Raw genomic sequence first — 17506 nt, 5'->3', positions numbered from 1 at the left:
CCTGACATACCACAGCTCTTGTAAAAAAATAAACGCAACAACAAAACCACTTTGTATGTTAAATAACCATGTAAAAATTCAACATACATAAAAAGATAGTGTGAATGATCAAAAATAAAGATAATTCAAGCATTTTAGAATATGTTAGTGGAAGTGGTACTCCTGTCATGGCTAATAAAAATTTCAAAACTTTAAATCATACCAAATAAATTTGTAATGCTGGGGGTAAAATAAATAAAATTAGTTAAGATACTTTCCCTTTTTTTAAGAGTTCAGTTTTAGTGGGAAAACTGACACAGAAATTTTGACTAGGTTTCTTTATTATAAAGCCTTTCTAAAACTTTAATATTCTGATATGCATTGTGGTATTCTCTTATGTCCTCTTTTAGGGGATAGCCTAACAGGTAGGCCTTTATTTATTTTTTTCTTCTCTGAGAATTGTGAGGGATTAGTGTTCCATGGAACACCACTGGGAAGTGTTGATACTCCAAAAGACCAAGAAAAATCTAAATGTCAGGAATTAGAAATATTCCACAAAGAGACAAAAGAGGCTCTAAAAAGGATGTGATAGCTGTCTTTTAAATATCTGTCTTTTCAAAGAAAGGACACGATATTTAACAAAAAGGAAGATTTAGATCTAATGACTAGAAGCTACCAGAGATGAATTTCACCTCCATATAAGATTTCTTTCTTTTTTTTTTTAAGTGAGAGGAGGGGAGAGAGAGATGGACTCCCTCATGCACCCCAACTGGGATCCACCTGGCAACTCCTGTCTGGGGCTGATGCTCAGACCAACCAAGCTATCCTATTGGGTGACAAATCAATTGAGCCACTAGCTACAAGAGGGGAAGAGACAGAGAACAAGGTAATGGGGATTAGAAGGCTGAATGATAAAAGTGAAGGGATTAAGCAAAGAAAAGAAAATTTATAGACATACAAGGGTGTGGGAATTGCTGGAGGCACAGGAGGATGGGATAGGTAGAACACGGGGAGGACTCATGGTAATGGAAGGAGACCTGACTTGGGGTGGTGAATGCACAATGCAATATACAGATGATGTTATAGAATTGTACACCTGGAAGCTGTATAATTTTATTAACCAATATCAGCCCAATAAATTTAATTAAATTATTTTAAAATGTAAAAGCTGTCCAATAAAGGTGACAAATCACCTGTAAAAGGTGTTAACAAAGCAATTTTATCATTGTGTGAAAGGTCTGAGAACATCTGTTATTTGATGGTTCATTTGCAGTAATTATCAACCGAGATTATCATACATTTAGTATTTCAGTTTCTCTGCCCATTCTTGTACCATTTTGAATTAAACATTTTAGAAATAGAAGGCACAGGTTAACTGTCAGACCTACTGCAAATATATCTTATATCAAAACACACATAACATTCCATCTAGATTTTTTAGTTCTTTGTGATTCAGTCTGAGAAGCTATTTATTTCTAAGAACCCATCCATTTCTTCTAGGTTATTAAATTTTGTAGCAGATAGTCTTTCATATTATTCTTGCAATATCTTTTGTATTATTATGGTATTCATTATAATTTCTCTTTTATTTTTATTTTTTTGTTTGAGTCTTTTCTTTTTTTTTCCTTAGTGAGTCTAGACATAGGTTTGTCAATTTTATTAATCTTTTCAAAGAATCACCTCTGTTGCATTAATTTTTTTTTCTAGTGAGAGACAGATAGGAGTAGACAGACAGAATGGAGAGAGATGAGAAGCATCAATTTATAGTTACAGCACCTTATGTTCATTGATTGCTTCCTCATATGTGCTTTGACCAGAGAACTCCAGCTGAACCAGTTATCCCTTGCTCAAGTCAGTGACCTTTAGGCTCAAGCCAGCAATCTATAGGCTCAAGCCAGTGACCATGGGGTCATGTCTGTGATCCCATACTCAAGCTGGCAACCCTGCACTCAAGATGGTGAGCCCACGCTGAAGCCAGTGACCTCAGGGTTTCAAACCTGGGTCTTCAGTGCCCCAGACTGATGCTTTATCTGCTGTATCATCCACTGGTCAGACTGCATTAATTTTTTGTATTGTCTTTTAGTTCTGTATTTTATTTCATTCTGCTCTAATTTTTATTGATCCCTTCCTTCTGCTGATGCTGCATTTGATCCCTTTGTTTCTAGCTTTTTAAGATGTAATGTTAAGTCATTTATTTGGGATTTTTCTTGCTTTTTTTAAGAGTTAGCATTTTAAATATTTTTTGCATTTTTATTTACTGATTTTAGAGTGAGAGAAAGGGAGAGAGGGATATATAGAGAAAAACATTAATTTGTTCCACTTATTTATGCATTCACTCTTTGCTTCTTGTATGTGCCCTGACCAAGGATCAAATCTGCCACGATGCTCTAACCAACTGAGCTCTCCGGCCAGGGCTTCTCTTTCCTTGAGATAGGCCAATAATAATATAAACTTCCCTCTATTACCACTTCTTACTGCATTCCTAAAGTTTTGATATGTTGTATTGTCATTCTCATTTGTCTCTATGTATACTTTGATATCTTCTTTTGTTTCTTCTTTGACTCAAACATTAAACAAAACAAGATAGACAGACAGAAACTCATAGCACAGACAACAGCATGGTGGTCACTAGAGAGAAAGGGGGTGGGGGAAGGGAGTAAAGGATCAAGGAGGTCAAATATATCCTGACAGAAAATTTGGGTTTGGGTGCTGAGCACACAATGCAATACACAAATGATGCATCATAGAACTGTACACTTGAAAACTATTTAATTCTATTATCTAATGTCAGTCACCCCAGTGAATTAAATTTTTAAAATACACATGACATATACAATTTAGACCTAATGCCAGTAAAAAGCAAAGTTACTTTTCTTCAATTTACAAAGTGATTTAAATAATCTTAATTATGAAGTTCCTGTGAGCAAAATAAAATGGGAAGTTTTCTCATTTACAAAATGACTCAAGAGGCCTGGAAAGCATATCTGGGAAAGCCTGAGACTGTGTATGTAGCACCACAGAGGTTGGTGTCAGGAGTAGGGAAAAGCTGTGGAATGGAGAAGACATTTTTCCGATGAATTACTCCTCATGTGTCTCTGCCTGGCCTACAATGCCATAACATCAAAGAAAATATTATTTGATAGATCACATGGGTTATCAATGGATTTTACTACAATAAACATTTGTTTGCTAAAATAAGACCGATATAAAGTCCATACCTGTTGGCATATTCCTTGATGATCTGATATATGCTAATCTTAATTGTTTCATTTTCAAATCGATTGTGGCTCCGGTCCTTGTATATCCGGAATTCAGCTGCTGTAACTGCTTCTCCATGAGGAATTTGAGTAAGATCAAACCGGAATTCTTTGTAATGCCTTCGCTGATGAGAAAAATCCTTGTCTCTTTCAACTGAAAAAGAAATAGAAAAAAAGAAGAGAGAAAAAGTGAGACCTTTATAAAATATGGAAATTAATGGTAAAGTCTCCAGCTTTGTAATTAAAACAAACAAGCAGGATCTTATAAAACTGGAAAAATACTAAACCCACAGAATCATATGTGTTTCCAGTTGAAGGAAACTCCAAAAACCAACAGCCTTTAGTTCAAAAGCAACATAACCTCTGTGGTTTTATACAAATCCCTGGTTCCTAAATGGAAAGGCTATCCAAAAAACATTTCTTGAAAGTGAAGGCTGTAACGTGATTACTAGTATGTATCAAGTACCTGAACGCAGAGGGTTCATACAGGAAGTAGGGATGTGTTATCGAAACTTTCCAAGTTCCAGGTGAAGTCAGGAGTGAGATTTGGCACAGGCAAGGGAGGAAAATAGGAAGAAAGACTGAGAAATCGCAGGCACATAAGGACAGTGGGAATGACATTTTAGAGGTCAAGTATATAAAACAAATTTATTTTCAGAATAAAGATTATTTCTAAAATGTCTTCCCCAGAATAGTTTTTCTTTTCCTTTCATTTTTAACAAACAAAATGTGTTTTTTTCTTTTAACGCACTTTCATTAGTTCTTATAGATTGTTTAGAACAATCTCCTTCCCTGTGGAAAGCCTCCCAAAGACCTCTCTCTGCTCTCACTCAGAATTGAGAAAGGACTATATTTTCCCCCTTCAGCAGCCTTTTTATCAAATAAAGGCAGAAAACACTGCCTCGTGGGCACATTAAGGAATGTTGAAAAATTCAGCAGAGTAGGTGTGTAATATATTATTAATCTGGCTTTGTAAAAGAGTTTATTATTTGATACGGTTTATGTCTGTTCTTATTAAACTTCCTATTCAAAGGGTTAGTTTTCAGTAATGTAATATATTATTTGATGGAGTTAAGTTTCTCAAAATCTCAGGTATGTAGGAAATTATAGAATGAATTAAAAATTCTCCACTGTAAAACACTGTATGTGAGATGTCTCATAATTTTAACCTATGCTAATTGTTTAAATTGTTTCCAGTGACATGTTTCATTGCTAAACTTTTGTTCCAAGAAAATAAAAATGTATAAGTTGTATAAATAAACTTACCAAGTTCAAAATTGGCTTAAGATATAAAACTATGTTTAGGAGGTTAATTAAAATTATGTCAACACTGCTATAAATATACAAAATTTGGGATTGTAAACTAGGGAAAGGGTCAAGATTAAGAGAGAGAGAAGAGGGTCACGACCATCCAGGAATAACCATGGGAGCAGAGGCTGCTAGACCTGTGTTTCAGTGCCAGATAGGTTCCACATCCAAAAGGAAAGCTCATGACAAAGACATCCACAATTCTTTGCCTTCAGCATCCAATATAATCTCTAGTTCACTTTCCCCAGAAAAGTAGGCAGTGGTTTAAGGAAGAACAAGGATCCCATTCCCATTTTTGCTACAGATACCTAAACTGACAAATAAAAAAATATGTAAGCTATTCCTGGAGGCATTTTTGTCCTAGGGAGCTTGGCAGGGCTGGTGCTCCTGGGCTGTCTGGCTCACACTAACATAACCTCACATGATTCAATGAGTTCTGTTTTCTTAAAATATTATTATCTTGGTCCTACGAGAGTTCCATTCCCAGGGAGATTATTTATCAACTTTTCCTTAAAAAAGGAAGAATCCTATTTTGGTCCATAATTTAAACCTCTTTTCTGTGTAAACATCGGCTGACAATAGTGTACACTGCTATGAACATGGCTTCTTCATCTCCATGTGTCCATTCTCCTGACTAAACCATTTGAGAGAGAGAGAGTGTAAGGATAGCAAATGCCTAGAAACTGGGGTTCTAGTAACTGAAAACATATGTGTAAATATTAAAACTAGCCACAACTTTTGTTTACAAAGAACTAAATTTAATTAGATGTAAACTCATGCTTTTCTGATCTTAATTTCAATAAAGTAGATGATCTTATGAAACAGTTATGTTTTATATAAAATATCTTTTAATAGCACTTATTTAGATGCGAGGCATTGTTCCAAGCATTTTTTAATATGAAAAGATTACATTTATAACCACCTATGAGGTATGTTCTATCACTATCCTCATTTTGAAGATGAAGGAACTGAGGAGGTATAGAAAATAAACACTTGGCCAAAAAATTTGAACCCAAGCATTGGATGCCACCAGACTATGGTTCATAAATGCCAAAAATGCTGCTTCTGCTTACAGACTATTTATTACTTTGTCCTAATTTATGAAGTATTTATGCTTTAATCAAGATCTAAAACCACACAGTCACAAGTTCAAACTCCAAAAAGTTCTGAAAATGAATAGTTTGGCTTCAAATTCATTTGGCAGAAAAGCTAGAAATTAGCTGATTTGAGGTCATTTAAAGTTTCTATTTATTCCACTTTAATATGAATATTTGTTGCTTTGCTGCAGAAATGTTCATGTGTTCGACAAGGAGGCACTGCCCCAGCTCTGCATGAGGAATTCCACACTTTGTGATATAGGTACCAACTAGCCATCCAGAAATACATTTTCTCTACTCTGAAAGTCAGTATTCGGAATTCTACGTGGAAATGATCATTATCCAGTTTGTCATGAACAATCAATTTTACATTTGTAATTTGGACTGAAATAACTCTAGTTCTGGATATAAGGGCTGAGATATGAGTTTAAAAGGATTCAATCTACAGCATGCACCTGGATAATGCAGATGAGTTTTGAATTCATATTACGTAGCGTCATCTACTGTTCTGAAATCCCCTGTGAGATCTTAGTGTAATAAAGTGAAAAGCTAGAATTTCAGCTGTTATTATAAAATTTCAGTCTTATAATCCATGCCGATTAACCTAACCCCTCAAGGGGGCAAATTTTCAAAGAGTTTTAATAAAAATGTATATTAAATATATCACACAGAATAAAGTTGCAGTGTAGACTTGTCCAGTGATTCAAAATCCTATATCCTACTGCTTTGATTATAATTTCTCTAGTAAATTTCATGGGACATGTTGGAGTACGTAATGGAATAAAACTAGTATTTATATAGCCTTGTACTCCTAACGATGCTCACAAATATTCACAAGGTAAATATAGTTACCTCAAAGAGTAATGCTAGGGAGGATTAAATATTAATATTCCTGATTTAAAAATGAGAAATTGGGTGATGACAGCTAGGCGGTAACAGATGTCTGTCTTCTAAAGCTCATTATAAATCTTTGTTCAATGTCCATACCACCTACATAATGATATCCTGCTGTTCTGTACTTAGAGACTAGTTCATTGTTGGTATATTTAAGTAATGTTTCTCAACAGTTCACACACACACACACAAAGTGGTAAATAGGGTGGAGAATGAGGGGTTTGATCCTTGATACATAAATAGCATCTAACACAATACATTGCATAATTCAAAGATGTCTTCTAATAAATATTAATTGAATGAAAAACTGTATATGCAAATGAATAAAAATCGAGTTCTATCTTTACTCAGCATCATCTTTGCTGCATTCCCAATTGACTAAAGATATAATAATTTATTTAACTTTCATATATTTCACACGTATTTTGTTTAATCCCCACAATCTTACTTATGCTCATTTGATCCCGCAGTCAAGATTTAGTTCCCAAGCCGACCACCTCATAGAACTCTGCTTGTTTGTTTTTCCTGGATTTTATTTTGTTTGTTTATTTGATCTAATTATCACTCAGGAAAGTTGGCCTTCTTTTAATATTTTCATTCTCTGTGATGCTCCTATTCCACAGATTCATACTTTCTAAACTGTACTCATTCTTCTAGAATTCCGTTCAATCAATTTTAGTAGATGTTTGGTTATATTCACTTATTTAATATTGATTCTATAGCTTATCTAAGAAAAATTTTATGAATAAACAAGGGATTGTTTCATAACTCAAATTAATATTATCTAATATTTATATTAGTATGTGAGGTCATCCTTTTACTATTTTAAACCATATTTTAAAATAATTTTAACTCTCCATCTGGATCCTTTCATGCTCCAAACTTTTTTTCTACCATTCCCAGTACCAAAAACAACACTCCTAAAAGAGGTGCAAAAAAAATAATATACACTCATATTTTGTATTTTCTAGATGTAAGTTTTCTATAGAAAATATCCACGCCTTGATTTATTATAATGGTTTGGGTCAATATTAAGCATTCTGTTTCTGTGTACATTATAGTGTGCTATAACCCACTGTAATTGTAAATGGCTTGGGAAACTTAAAAGACAAGTAAACAAGAAGAAAAAAAGTTTTAATGTTCTTACTCATATTATGTTAAATATTTGGTCCTTTCAATTCACCCTTTAATTTACATGTTGTGTCAACTAAACAGCATGAGTTTCATTTAAAAAAATTATTAACATTTCTAATAAAATTATCAAACTAAAGTATCCAACATTCCATAAAAAACACAATTATATTCCAATTTGGTGGTAGAAAAGACTCTTTTAATTACTGGACAAGACAATGAAAAACAAATAAAACAAACAGGAAAAAAAAAAAGCAGGAGGGTTAGCTCATTCAAGTTAGAACTCAGACTTGTCAAGGAGAGAAAATGACAAAAGTGTTAAGACATACTAAGATCAGAAGGATAACACTTTTCTCTATTGGACACCTTTTGTTTATCCCATACCACAGATACCATTTCCCTCATGTAAAGTGAAAAGAGAGTTCATGAATAAATATAACTAGATTTACATCACACATCCTGTATCAATCAATTCACCTAGGAAAATTGTATTTTAAAAGAGTACACAATGATCTTCCCAGACAACTATTCTCATATGTATGCTTACATATCTAACAAAATCAACAGGCTATATTTTGCCAAACAGTCACGTATACATTACACTTAATATCATATACTCTTCTCCAATTGTCATTTATGAAACATGTTTGTTTTGAAGATTGTTAAGTGGATACCCATAAATGTCACCATTAAAATAAGTTCATCTACATAGGGTTGGTTATTTATTTGAGCTGATAGTTGCCAAGAGTGCTCTCTACAAAAATTAAAACGAGTTACTTTACTGTATGTACATATACCTAACCTCCCTGAAAATAAACCATCAAAAACTTCAGCAATATTTACCCAGCTCACCACTCAAAACTCAGTCATAATGATGGTGCTGACACTTTCTTCTGCTTCTAGAAAGCTAGTATTTTGTAATCCAAACTTTTCCATCTCTGTGAACTCCCTAAAACAGCTGAAAGCTCGCCTACACTGACAGACCCAGAGAATGAATTTATTATTATATTTTGGTTTTTAAAAGTGGCAAAATCAAAGCAAGAGAGAGATAAAATATGAATCAAAAGACTCACATTCCATGATTAATGGGCTGATAGTGAAAAGAAACAGGATTCCCATTATATAAGCATCAAACTGCAATCTGAGTGCTCTAAATTGCCAAAGTTCTGCAAAGATTAAGCTCCTGGTGGTTAAAGACACACACTGAAACCTTTAATTGTTGCTATACAGTTTAACAGACATTAATGACTGATTGCAGTCTCTCTTTTTTCCAAACAAACACCTCTTTGAATGACATTATCATTAATAGAAATTGGATAGAAATGTCATGACTAAATATTTTCATGTCCACAATATCTGAAGAGTAAAAGTCATTAACAGAAGATTGCAGTTTTATCTCTTTAGTGATTTATCTGCATTTTTAAGGAGATGCATTCACGGGTCATCAATCTTAATCTCCCACACAGGGTTGTAACTTGGAAGACACAAATAGAATCAGTAGCTGCAAGGCAAAGATAGCATTCTCCCAGGAGCCTAGCCAGCTGTTGAAAGAATACGCATCATTGTTTGCTGCTGAGTGTAAAAACCATTGAGATTATTTATAGAATTATTACTTACCTCCTTGCATTTTAAAGTAAAAGAAAAAGAAGCAAATATATCATGTATCTACCAAAATCTGTCACTTCGCAAGATATCCTCACCTACTAGTCCACTGAGAAACATAAACTTGTTCCTATAAAGGCCTATTCATTGGTCAGTAAATGCACATTACATGTTTCCTGAATGGATAACCATTCCAGAGAGTGTGGTAAACTCCAGATTCCAGAATCCCTAACAGCCTCTTAACACTACAGCAAAGTGTGAGGTGGAGGAGAAAAAACTGCCCCCTGAATGTTTTGTTTCAAAGAACAATGCTTTGTTTCCGTGGACTTTCAAATGTTCTATAGTTAAAATAATCTTACTTATACTCATAAGTGACTCAAGAATACAGTTTTAGAATATTATAAATGATATAGCTATCCATATCAAACTTCAGCATGAAAATTGATATACTCAATAATTAAGTTAATAATAATGAATTCATTGTTGATTTTATAAAATTAATATTTTAAATTTTTGTTTCTTCTCCTTTATTTGATGCAATATGGTAGAGCCTCCATTATCTTCTCTAAGTACATATAAAAAAATAAATAACTTTCTCAATGTCACAAAGTGAGTTACCTACAAAGCCAAGAATAGTATCTAGGTCTTATGGCTCCAGACTTCATGTTCAGTGCACTGTTAATGACTGCTACTTCTGTCTCAGGGCAAAAGTTTTCCTCTTTCATTCCAGGGCCAGTGTTTCCACTTGAGCCTTGCTCCCAATTTTCTGTGCTCATTCTTAGCAATTTTTCTCCTGTTTATTCAGTGTCTCTCTCTACCTTCTGCCAATGCCCTGGACAACAGAACACTGGAAAAACACCTATAGATGAACACAATTGGGTTTATTGACTTGTTTCAACATACGTCAGGCACAGAGATCCTTGGTGAAAGGTGTTAGAATTCATTGGGATTAGGTATAGTGATTTGGGCAAAAATTCAAAGAGGCAGGGTTTTGCCCTGGAACAGAGCACCCTCAGGAAACAAAGGTAATGACTGATATTTTAATAAGTTTTTCCAGGATTTTGGAACAAGTAGAATAATGAAGTAAAACTGACAAAGAAACAGGAGTCATTAATATCCAGAAAAGGATCATTTTCAGGATTTAAATAATGCTCTTGTTTTTCATCTGTGCTCAGATATGCTGGTGAAATGGTCCTATTTATGAGTTCCTCCCTTATGGTCACAGAGTGGTCTTGTCTGTGTGTTCCACAGCAGGGCTGTGAGGGCTGGGCTGGCTCCCAGCAACTCCAAGTCAGAGCTGAGGGCTGGGCTGGCTCCTAGCAACTCCAAGTCAGAGCTGACAGGTCCAGTTCAGCTCCTGTCTGTCAGGAGGCTGGTTTTCTCTTTCTCATCTTCCACATGTACTAATTTTGACCATCCTAAAAATAGCTGCTATGCTACTTCAACATTTATTCCATCCCAAAGTATGGCTTACTGGCCCAAACTCTAATAGGGAGATATAAGAAGCAATGAAATAGGAGATCAGGATAAGACAGACAGACATGGAAAACTACAGTTATGATACAATTTGGTGAGGTTTATGAGGGATATGTGACATGCAAGGCAGAATAAAATAGAACAGAACATCATGGAAAAGGAGATCGTTTGTGCTTGGTTTTGAAGAATTATCCCAGGTAGAGAAAAAAGTTTATAGAGACAGAAAGAGAGGTGATAGATTTGAGCCAAACTATTAGATAATAAATAGTTCATCGTCAATACACATTATGGGATCTGGGGTGGGGGTGGGGGGTCAGTAATGGAATGTGGAATATAAGGAATATTAAGAGTTTTCTGGGAATTGATCAACATATTCCAGTATTCCCAACCCATTGACACATTCTATAATGCATCAGTATAATTAATGGCAGGAATTTATTTTTTTTCTTTTAATTCATATCACCTAGCACAGGCAAGCACATAGTTAACACTCATATAGTTTTGAAAAAAAGTTTAATGAATTAATGATTCCTCAATAAGTCTGACCAGTCAGTGGCACAGTGAATAAAGTGTCGGTCTGGGACACTGGGACACGGAGGACTCAGATTCAAAACTCCGAGTCAACAGCTTGAGTGTGGACTCATCTAGATTGAGCACGGGCTCACCAGTTTGAGCAAGGGGTCGCTGGCTTGAGCATGGGATCATAGACATGACCTAACGGTTGCTGACTTTAGCCCAAAGGTCGCTGGCTTGAAGTTCAAAGTTGCTGACTTGAGCCCAAGGTCACTGGCTTGAGCAAGGGTCACTCGCTCTGCTGTAGCTCCCCAGTCAAGGTACATATGAGAAAGCAGTCACTGAACAACTAAGGAGCTGCAAGGATGAACTGATGTTTCTCATCTCTCTCCCTCCCTGTCTGTCTGACCCTATCTGTCCCTCTCTGTCTGTCAAAAAAAAAAAAAAAAAGTGATTTCTCAATAATTATCCCCCTTTCTTAATTTGATAATTTTTCCTCACCCTTTTCTGTAACTAAAATGTTTTCCTCATTTTCAGAGATCCAAATTCTACCTGTACTTAAAATCTCCAGTTCTAATCCCACAAAGACAACTTTGACAATTCCAATACAAATTAATTTTCCTGCTAGGAACTCAATAGCATTTTTTTTGTTTCCCTTTTGATAATGGAGATGACATGAATCATAGTTAAGAGTCCTGGCTCTCATCTGATAACATAGCAAATTCTCCAAAAGCTGTAGCTATTATATTCATAATTTTCCACTGCATTATAATTATTATGTCACCCTATATTTACCCAATGAGCAAGACACCTGAGAGAAATATCCATGTTTTTTTGTTGTTGTTGTTTCATTTATTTATTTATTTATTTATTTATTTATTTATTTATTTTTATTAATTTGAATGGGGTGACATTGATCAATCAGGGTACATAGGTTTAGAGAAAACATCTCCAGGTTATTTTGATATTTGATTATGTTGTTGTTTCTTATCTTTGTATTTCTGCGCTACCTTGAACAGGGCATTTTTTACAGTAAATGATCAATTAAAGGTAATAATATAAATGGATTAATGTTGTTGCTTTTAAAAAATAATTATTATAGTGAAGTTAAAAAAATCTTCAGCCTAGATTTCTACAACAGTACAGAGATAGAAAAAAAATTTATTTACTTGATACCTTGTTTAGATATTTCACACCTACAGGGTAGAGAACAGAGTATAAGTATAATGTTTATATTGTATGTTGCACATCAGTTCAATCAAATTTGCTGATTCTGATACAGAGCTTCTTCTTTTTCTTTTTTCTTTTTTGTATTTCTCTAAAGTGAGAAGCGGGGAGGCAGAGAGACAGACCCTCGTGTGCACCCGACCAGGATCCACCCAGCAAGCCCATCAGTGGGCAATACTCTGCCCATCTGGGGCTTTACTCTGTTTCAACTGAAGCCATTCTAGTGCCCTAGGCAGGCTACTGAGCCATTCTCAGTGCCTGGCCAACTTTGCTCCAATGGAGCCTTGGCTGCTGGAGGGAAGAGAGAAATAGAGAGAAGGGAGAGGGGGAGGGGTGGAGAGGCAGATGGGTGCTTCTTCTTTGTGCCCTGGCCGAGAAGATACAACTCTTCTTTAAACAAGTCTAAAGTCACTTAGTTATTTTTATCCCTAAAGACAACAATGCATCCTTAAGTAAAAAAAAAAAATATATATATATATATTTCATTATAGGCATTTTATATAGGAAATTATTAATTGAAATTCAAAACAAATATTCAAATTTGTGTGTTGAATATTAATATTATACTTTAAGAATGAGTTTAGAATACAAAAGATGATAATTCATTTTGTACAATAAAAAATGATTACTTAGTGATGATTAGATATATTTAATATGTAAATAAGGAATTTTAATTATACTGTGCACAAATATTTGAGAAAAGTGTGTTTGCCTATAACAGATCAATGTAAATTCCCAACTGTTTGATGATCACCTTTTGGTAAATACTTATTTTTTATGTCTTTTTTAGTGGAAATATCTGTGGATTTTATAGATTGCCTGGCAGTTAGAGGTCAACTAATCTCATCAGATTTCACTGAATGACCTCATGAGTTCTTTGCTTTGTAAGTTTAAAAAAAACATCCATTTTAACCACCAGAAGGTGATAGAGGTTACAGTAAATCTATGTACAGCCAAGAACCTTCCCTTACATCTGGAATACAATGAAATGATAGTTTATCTGCCGTGAATATTTGTGGTTATCTGACAAAAAGAGGTCAAAGGCCTTGTGAATTTTCTTCTGAAATTGCTCAGTGTCTTCTCTAATGACTGATAATTGAAAACAGAAACTGGGACTATCAAATGTGGTGGGTGACAGATAAGTAGTAGATTAATGCCATACTTGGTTAGGAGACGCTAAAAGGTCAGGATCCACAGGAACTAGCTATTGTGCTACTGTGAAAAGGCAGACATCCAAAGTCTGCTATGCCCTTAATAGCTGTTCCCCAAGCCTGAAAGCCATTCTCACTTCCTCGGTTATAATTTAAAGATAATTTGGATGTCTTTATACACCCGATGTTAAAGCGAAGCCACTCACTCTAAGTAGTTAGGGTTTGCATATTTTTATTTTATACTAAAGAAAGATTTTTTAAAGCATATTTTTAGTCTTTTCAGTGCTCATTTTGGAGAATTTTAGAAACATTTTACTAACAGGAAAAAAAATTATACTTAATGGAAAAAAAGAAAAGCTAGAAAATTGGAAGTTATGTTAAATTTGTTTAGAATTTCTCTGTGGGGGAAAAAAATGAAGGAGGTTTAAGACACAGTTTTCAGAGAACAGATCAGATATTTTTTAACTGAGCTAATAAACATTTCTCTCAAATTTACTCTTTACAATTTAAACTGGTATAACTTACAAAGTTCACTCAAGTTCAACCTGTGACTATATATGTCATTTTGAAACAAAAGTAAAGAGTAATATTTTTCTGCCAAATGGTTGCATCAATGGAAGGAAGTTACAGAGAAATGAGATTATACTTAATGATATGTAACATTATTAGAGACACAATTACTTGGTTGCATAGGCTTATTTATTTATATAATATTTTATATCAAAAGAGACAGACAAGAAGGGGGAGGGATGAGAAGCATCAACTCATAATTGTAGCACCTTAGTTGTTCACTGTTGGGCAGATTAAATATATTATGCTCACTTTGTTAAAGATGGCGCTGCCCACGTGGAGGCCTTCGCCCAGGTGATATTAATGTGTGTTGGGGGTGGACTGAAGGCAGGCAGAATCCTTGTAGCCTGGGGCTTGGTTTGGGATTAAGCCTTTCCCACCCTTTTTGATGTGGGGTGGTACAATCCTATCATGCTTCAGTGACTTTGTATTAGAGACTTCCCTATTTTGTATATTGGATTAAAGGTTTTGATTTCTATACTATAAAATGGGGGCAGAACGGGAACTTGCTTTCTTGGTTCCTGAGATTAACATTAGAACAGAGAGCAGAGAGAGAGTAGAGCAGAGAAAGGCCACATGGAGGAGGCCAGGAGAAGCGGCCAAGATGGCGGAGTGTTGAGTGAGAAGCCAGTTTGTGCAGAGTTTGTGCAGGGAGAAGGAAGGACATGGGGAACAGAGGTGAATAAGTCTGGTGAGCTAGAAACCTTTGATCCTAGGAAACTCGGATAAGTCAGTAGCTTTGTGAGCACTGAATGTGAGTGGGTTTTGGAGCCCAGTGTGTGCTTTTACTTGCTCGTCGGTGCAAGCTAGGATTAAAGACTATGGCCCACCAGTTTTTGGCTCCATTGTTTCTTTACCAACTGTCTGAATCCAATGTGAACCTATATGGGCCAGGCTACTGTGATGGTGGCCGTGGCTTCTGGCTTTACATTCACTGATTGCTTTTTCATATGTGCCTGGATGGCAGGGGAGGGTAGGATTCCAGCCAAATCAGTGACCCCTTGCTCAAGCCACAGATTTTGGGCTCAAGCCAGTGACCTTTCGGTTTAAGCTAGTGACTATAGGATCATGTCTTTGATCCCATGCTCAAGCCGGCGACCCTGCACTCAACCTGGTGAACCCGCACTGAAGCCCGATGAGCCCACACTCAAGCCAGCAAACTCAGGGTTTTGAACCTGGGTCTTTAGCATCCCAGGCCAATGCCCTATCCACTGTGCCAGCACCTGGGCAAGTGGTTGTATATGCTTTTAAGAAAAGGAATAAATTGATGTGTAAAAATATATTACATATATACCCTATAGCAATAAAAGAGTAGATGATTTACCTGTTTTGCTTAGGAAAAAACCATGAGTGGTTATGGTGGCCTATTTCTTTTTCCTAAGAAATGATTATTTGCTTTCTGTGTCCCCACTAGATTTTAAGCTTGACAGCAGTAGCACTTTTACTTGGCTTATTACTGTACACTCAGTTCCTAGCTCCATTTCTGGCACAGAGTAGGTATTAAATATATATGTGGATTAAATAAATATAAAAATATATTTCTAATTCTGTTTTTTTGTTTTGTTTTGTTTGAGTTGTTTCAGAAGAAAGTAGATGCAGACCCTGTTAATCCAACTTAGCCAAAAGCAGAACCCTTTGACCATTTATTCTTCAAATAATCCTCTCCACATAAAAAATACTATTATTCCTTGTGATATAATTTTTCTTTCTTTAAAAAGAATTCAAGTAAATAAGGATATATTTACTTTCAGTTTCTATTAGTATCTAGGTACTTAAAAACTTATGTTAGACTAATAGAATCATTATTCTTAAATGGATATGCTACTCTTGATGAAGGATAAAAAAGTAATAGAAAAGTCAAATGACAGTTTAATATGGTTATCAATAGAATTGTATTTAAAATAATTTTCAGAATTAATAATGTGTTCTAAAAGATATTTACTTTTATTTGTAGAAAATAATATAAAATTTTTTATATTCTCATTGATTTTTCTTTATTTACATAAAACATTTAAGAATTTTATTTCTCCACAATAAAAATATGTAATGCAACAAAATCTTTGGTAGTGTGCCCATAATTTTTTATCATCTTCCTTAAATATTGAAAACAGTTATTCTCTTCAAAAATGTTTTGTTTCTGTTAGTTTCTTTTTCATTTGAAATAACTGTTATAATCACCTTTATTTGGTTAGCTTTTTCTAGCATCATTCTTTAAAGTGAAAGTTGATGTCATCAGTTTATATGTTCACAGATAGAAACTAGAATATGTAATACATGATTTGCTTAACATATCTTTACAACACATTATTAAAATTGTGAATTAGATGAATCAGTACAATGTATTAAAATATGTTTTCTATAATTGGAACATCTGCTGGATTTAATAAAGATGTAACAGTTGCCAGAATCAATAAAGAAATCACACAATCATCTCACATTTAGTGAATGACACCACACTGTAATTAGAGTCAAGGGATCCTCAGTGGTTTCAGGACAGAGAGTATTCATATGAACAATCTCATATTTTGCTTGATCTGGTTTCACATTCCTGGGCTTTTCCTTTGTATTGGGATTTTTGTCAACCACAAAACTCAGAGCAAAATTTAGCTTAAGAATCATTGAGCTGTATCTGGTTTTGAGTTCAAACTACACAAATCCTCCAAAATTCCTAAGATACACACCTGGAACAGTAAGTCTTTTGAGATCCAGGTCAGACAATTTCATTTTAGATTCCAATTTAATAACTCCCCAAGTAGCCAATCCAATTGTATATTAATTATCAGATAGACTGTTTTCTGATACTTTGGTTACTAGAAGGCTGACTTATTCTTAATATTACGTAATAATCCATCCAACGAATTCAGATTTACTATCACATAAAAAGCTAAATTCAGTGATAGGAAAAACTGAGTATTAACCTTATTTAAACCACCTCAAAATGGTCAGGAACTGGTGAAATCTATGTGATATCTAGAAGTAAGTATAAAGAGCAGGTATGAGCGCAGGGTTAAAAAAGAATTTAAGTGTTTGGATATTTAAGAATCAGGCAAATTCTTACTTAGATCACCCTTACACAGCTGTGTTGCTGAGTGACTGTTCTCCCCCATATGGGTAGTTTGGAAGTTTTATGGAAATGGAAAAAGGGTGGCCTCACCAGATGCCATTGAGAGTATGGTAGCATTCTGAAAAAAGAGGAACTAGACAAACCTATGCATACTAAACGCTGAGTTTCCAGACCTCTTCCTCCAGTTAATTTCCAGAATACTGATAACAAGGCCTATACCTTCTAAGCAAGAGAATA

General features: G+C 34.8%; 1 protein-coding gene across 3 annotated transcripts in view; it reads right to left on the bottom strand.

Annotated features, from left to right (window-relative positions):
* BMP5 (bone morphogenetic protein 5) overlaps positions 1-17506 on the bottom strand; it is a 217220-nt gene that overhangs the window by 140117 nt on the left and 59597 nt on the right. For all 3 annotated transcript variants that reach the window (XM_066359171.1, XM_066359169.1, XM_066359168.1), the window contains exon 2: positions 3198-3390. In XM_066359171.1, coding sequence (XP_066215268.1) covers positions 3198-3390 — 193 coding nt within the window. The remainder of the gene's footprint in view (positions 1-3197; positions 3391-17506) is intronic.

The sequence above is a fragment of the Saccopteryx leptura genome, chromosome 1 (assembly GCF_036850995.1).
Source record: "Saccopteryx leptura isolate mSacLep1 chromosome 1, mSacLep1_pri_phased_curated, whole genome shotgun sequence".
NCBI classification, from domain to species: Eukaryota; Metazoa; Chordata; class Mammalia; order Chiroptera; family Emballonuridae; genus Saccopteryx; species Saccopteryx leptura.
The sequence above is the reverse complement of the archived record's forward strand: the minus strand, read 5'-3'. Positions and strand labels throughout refer to the sequence as shown.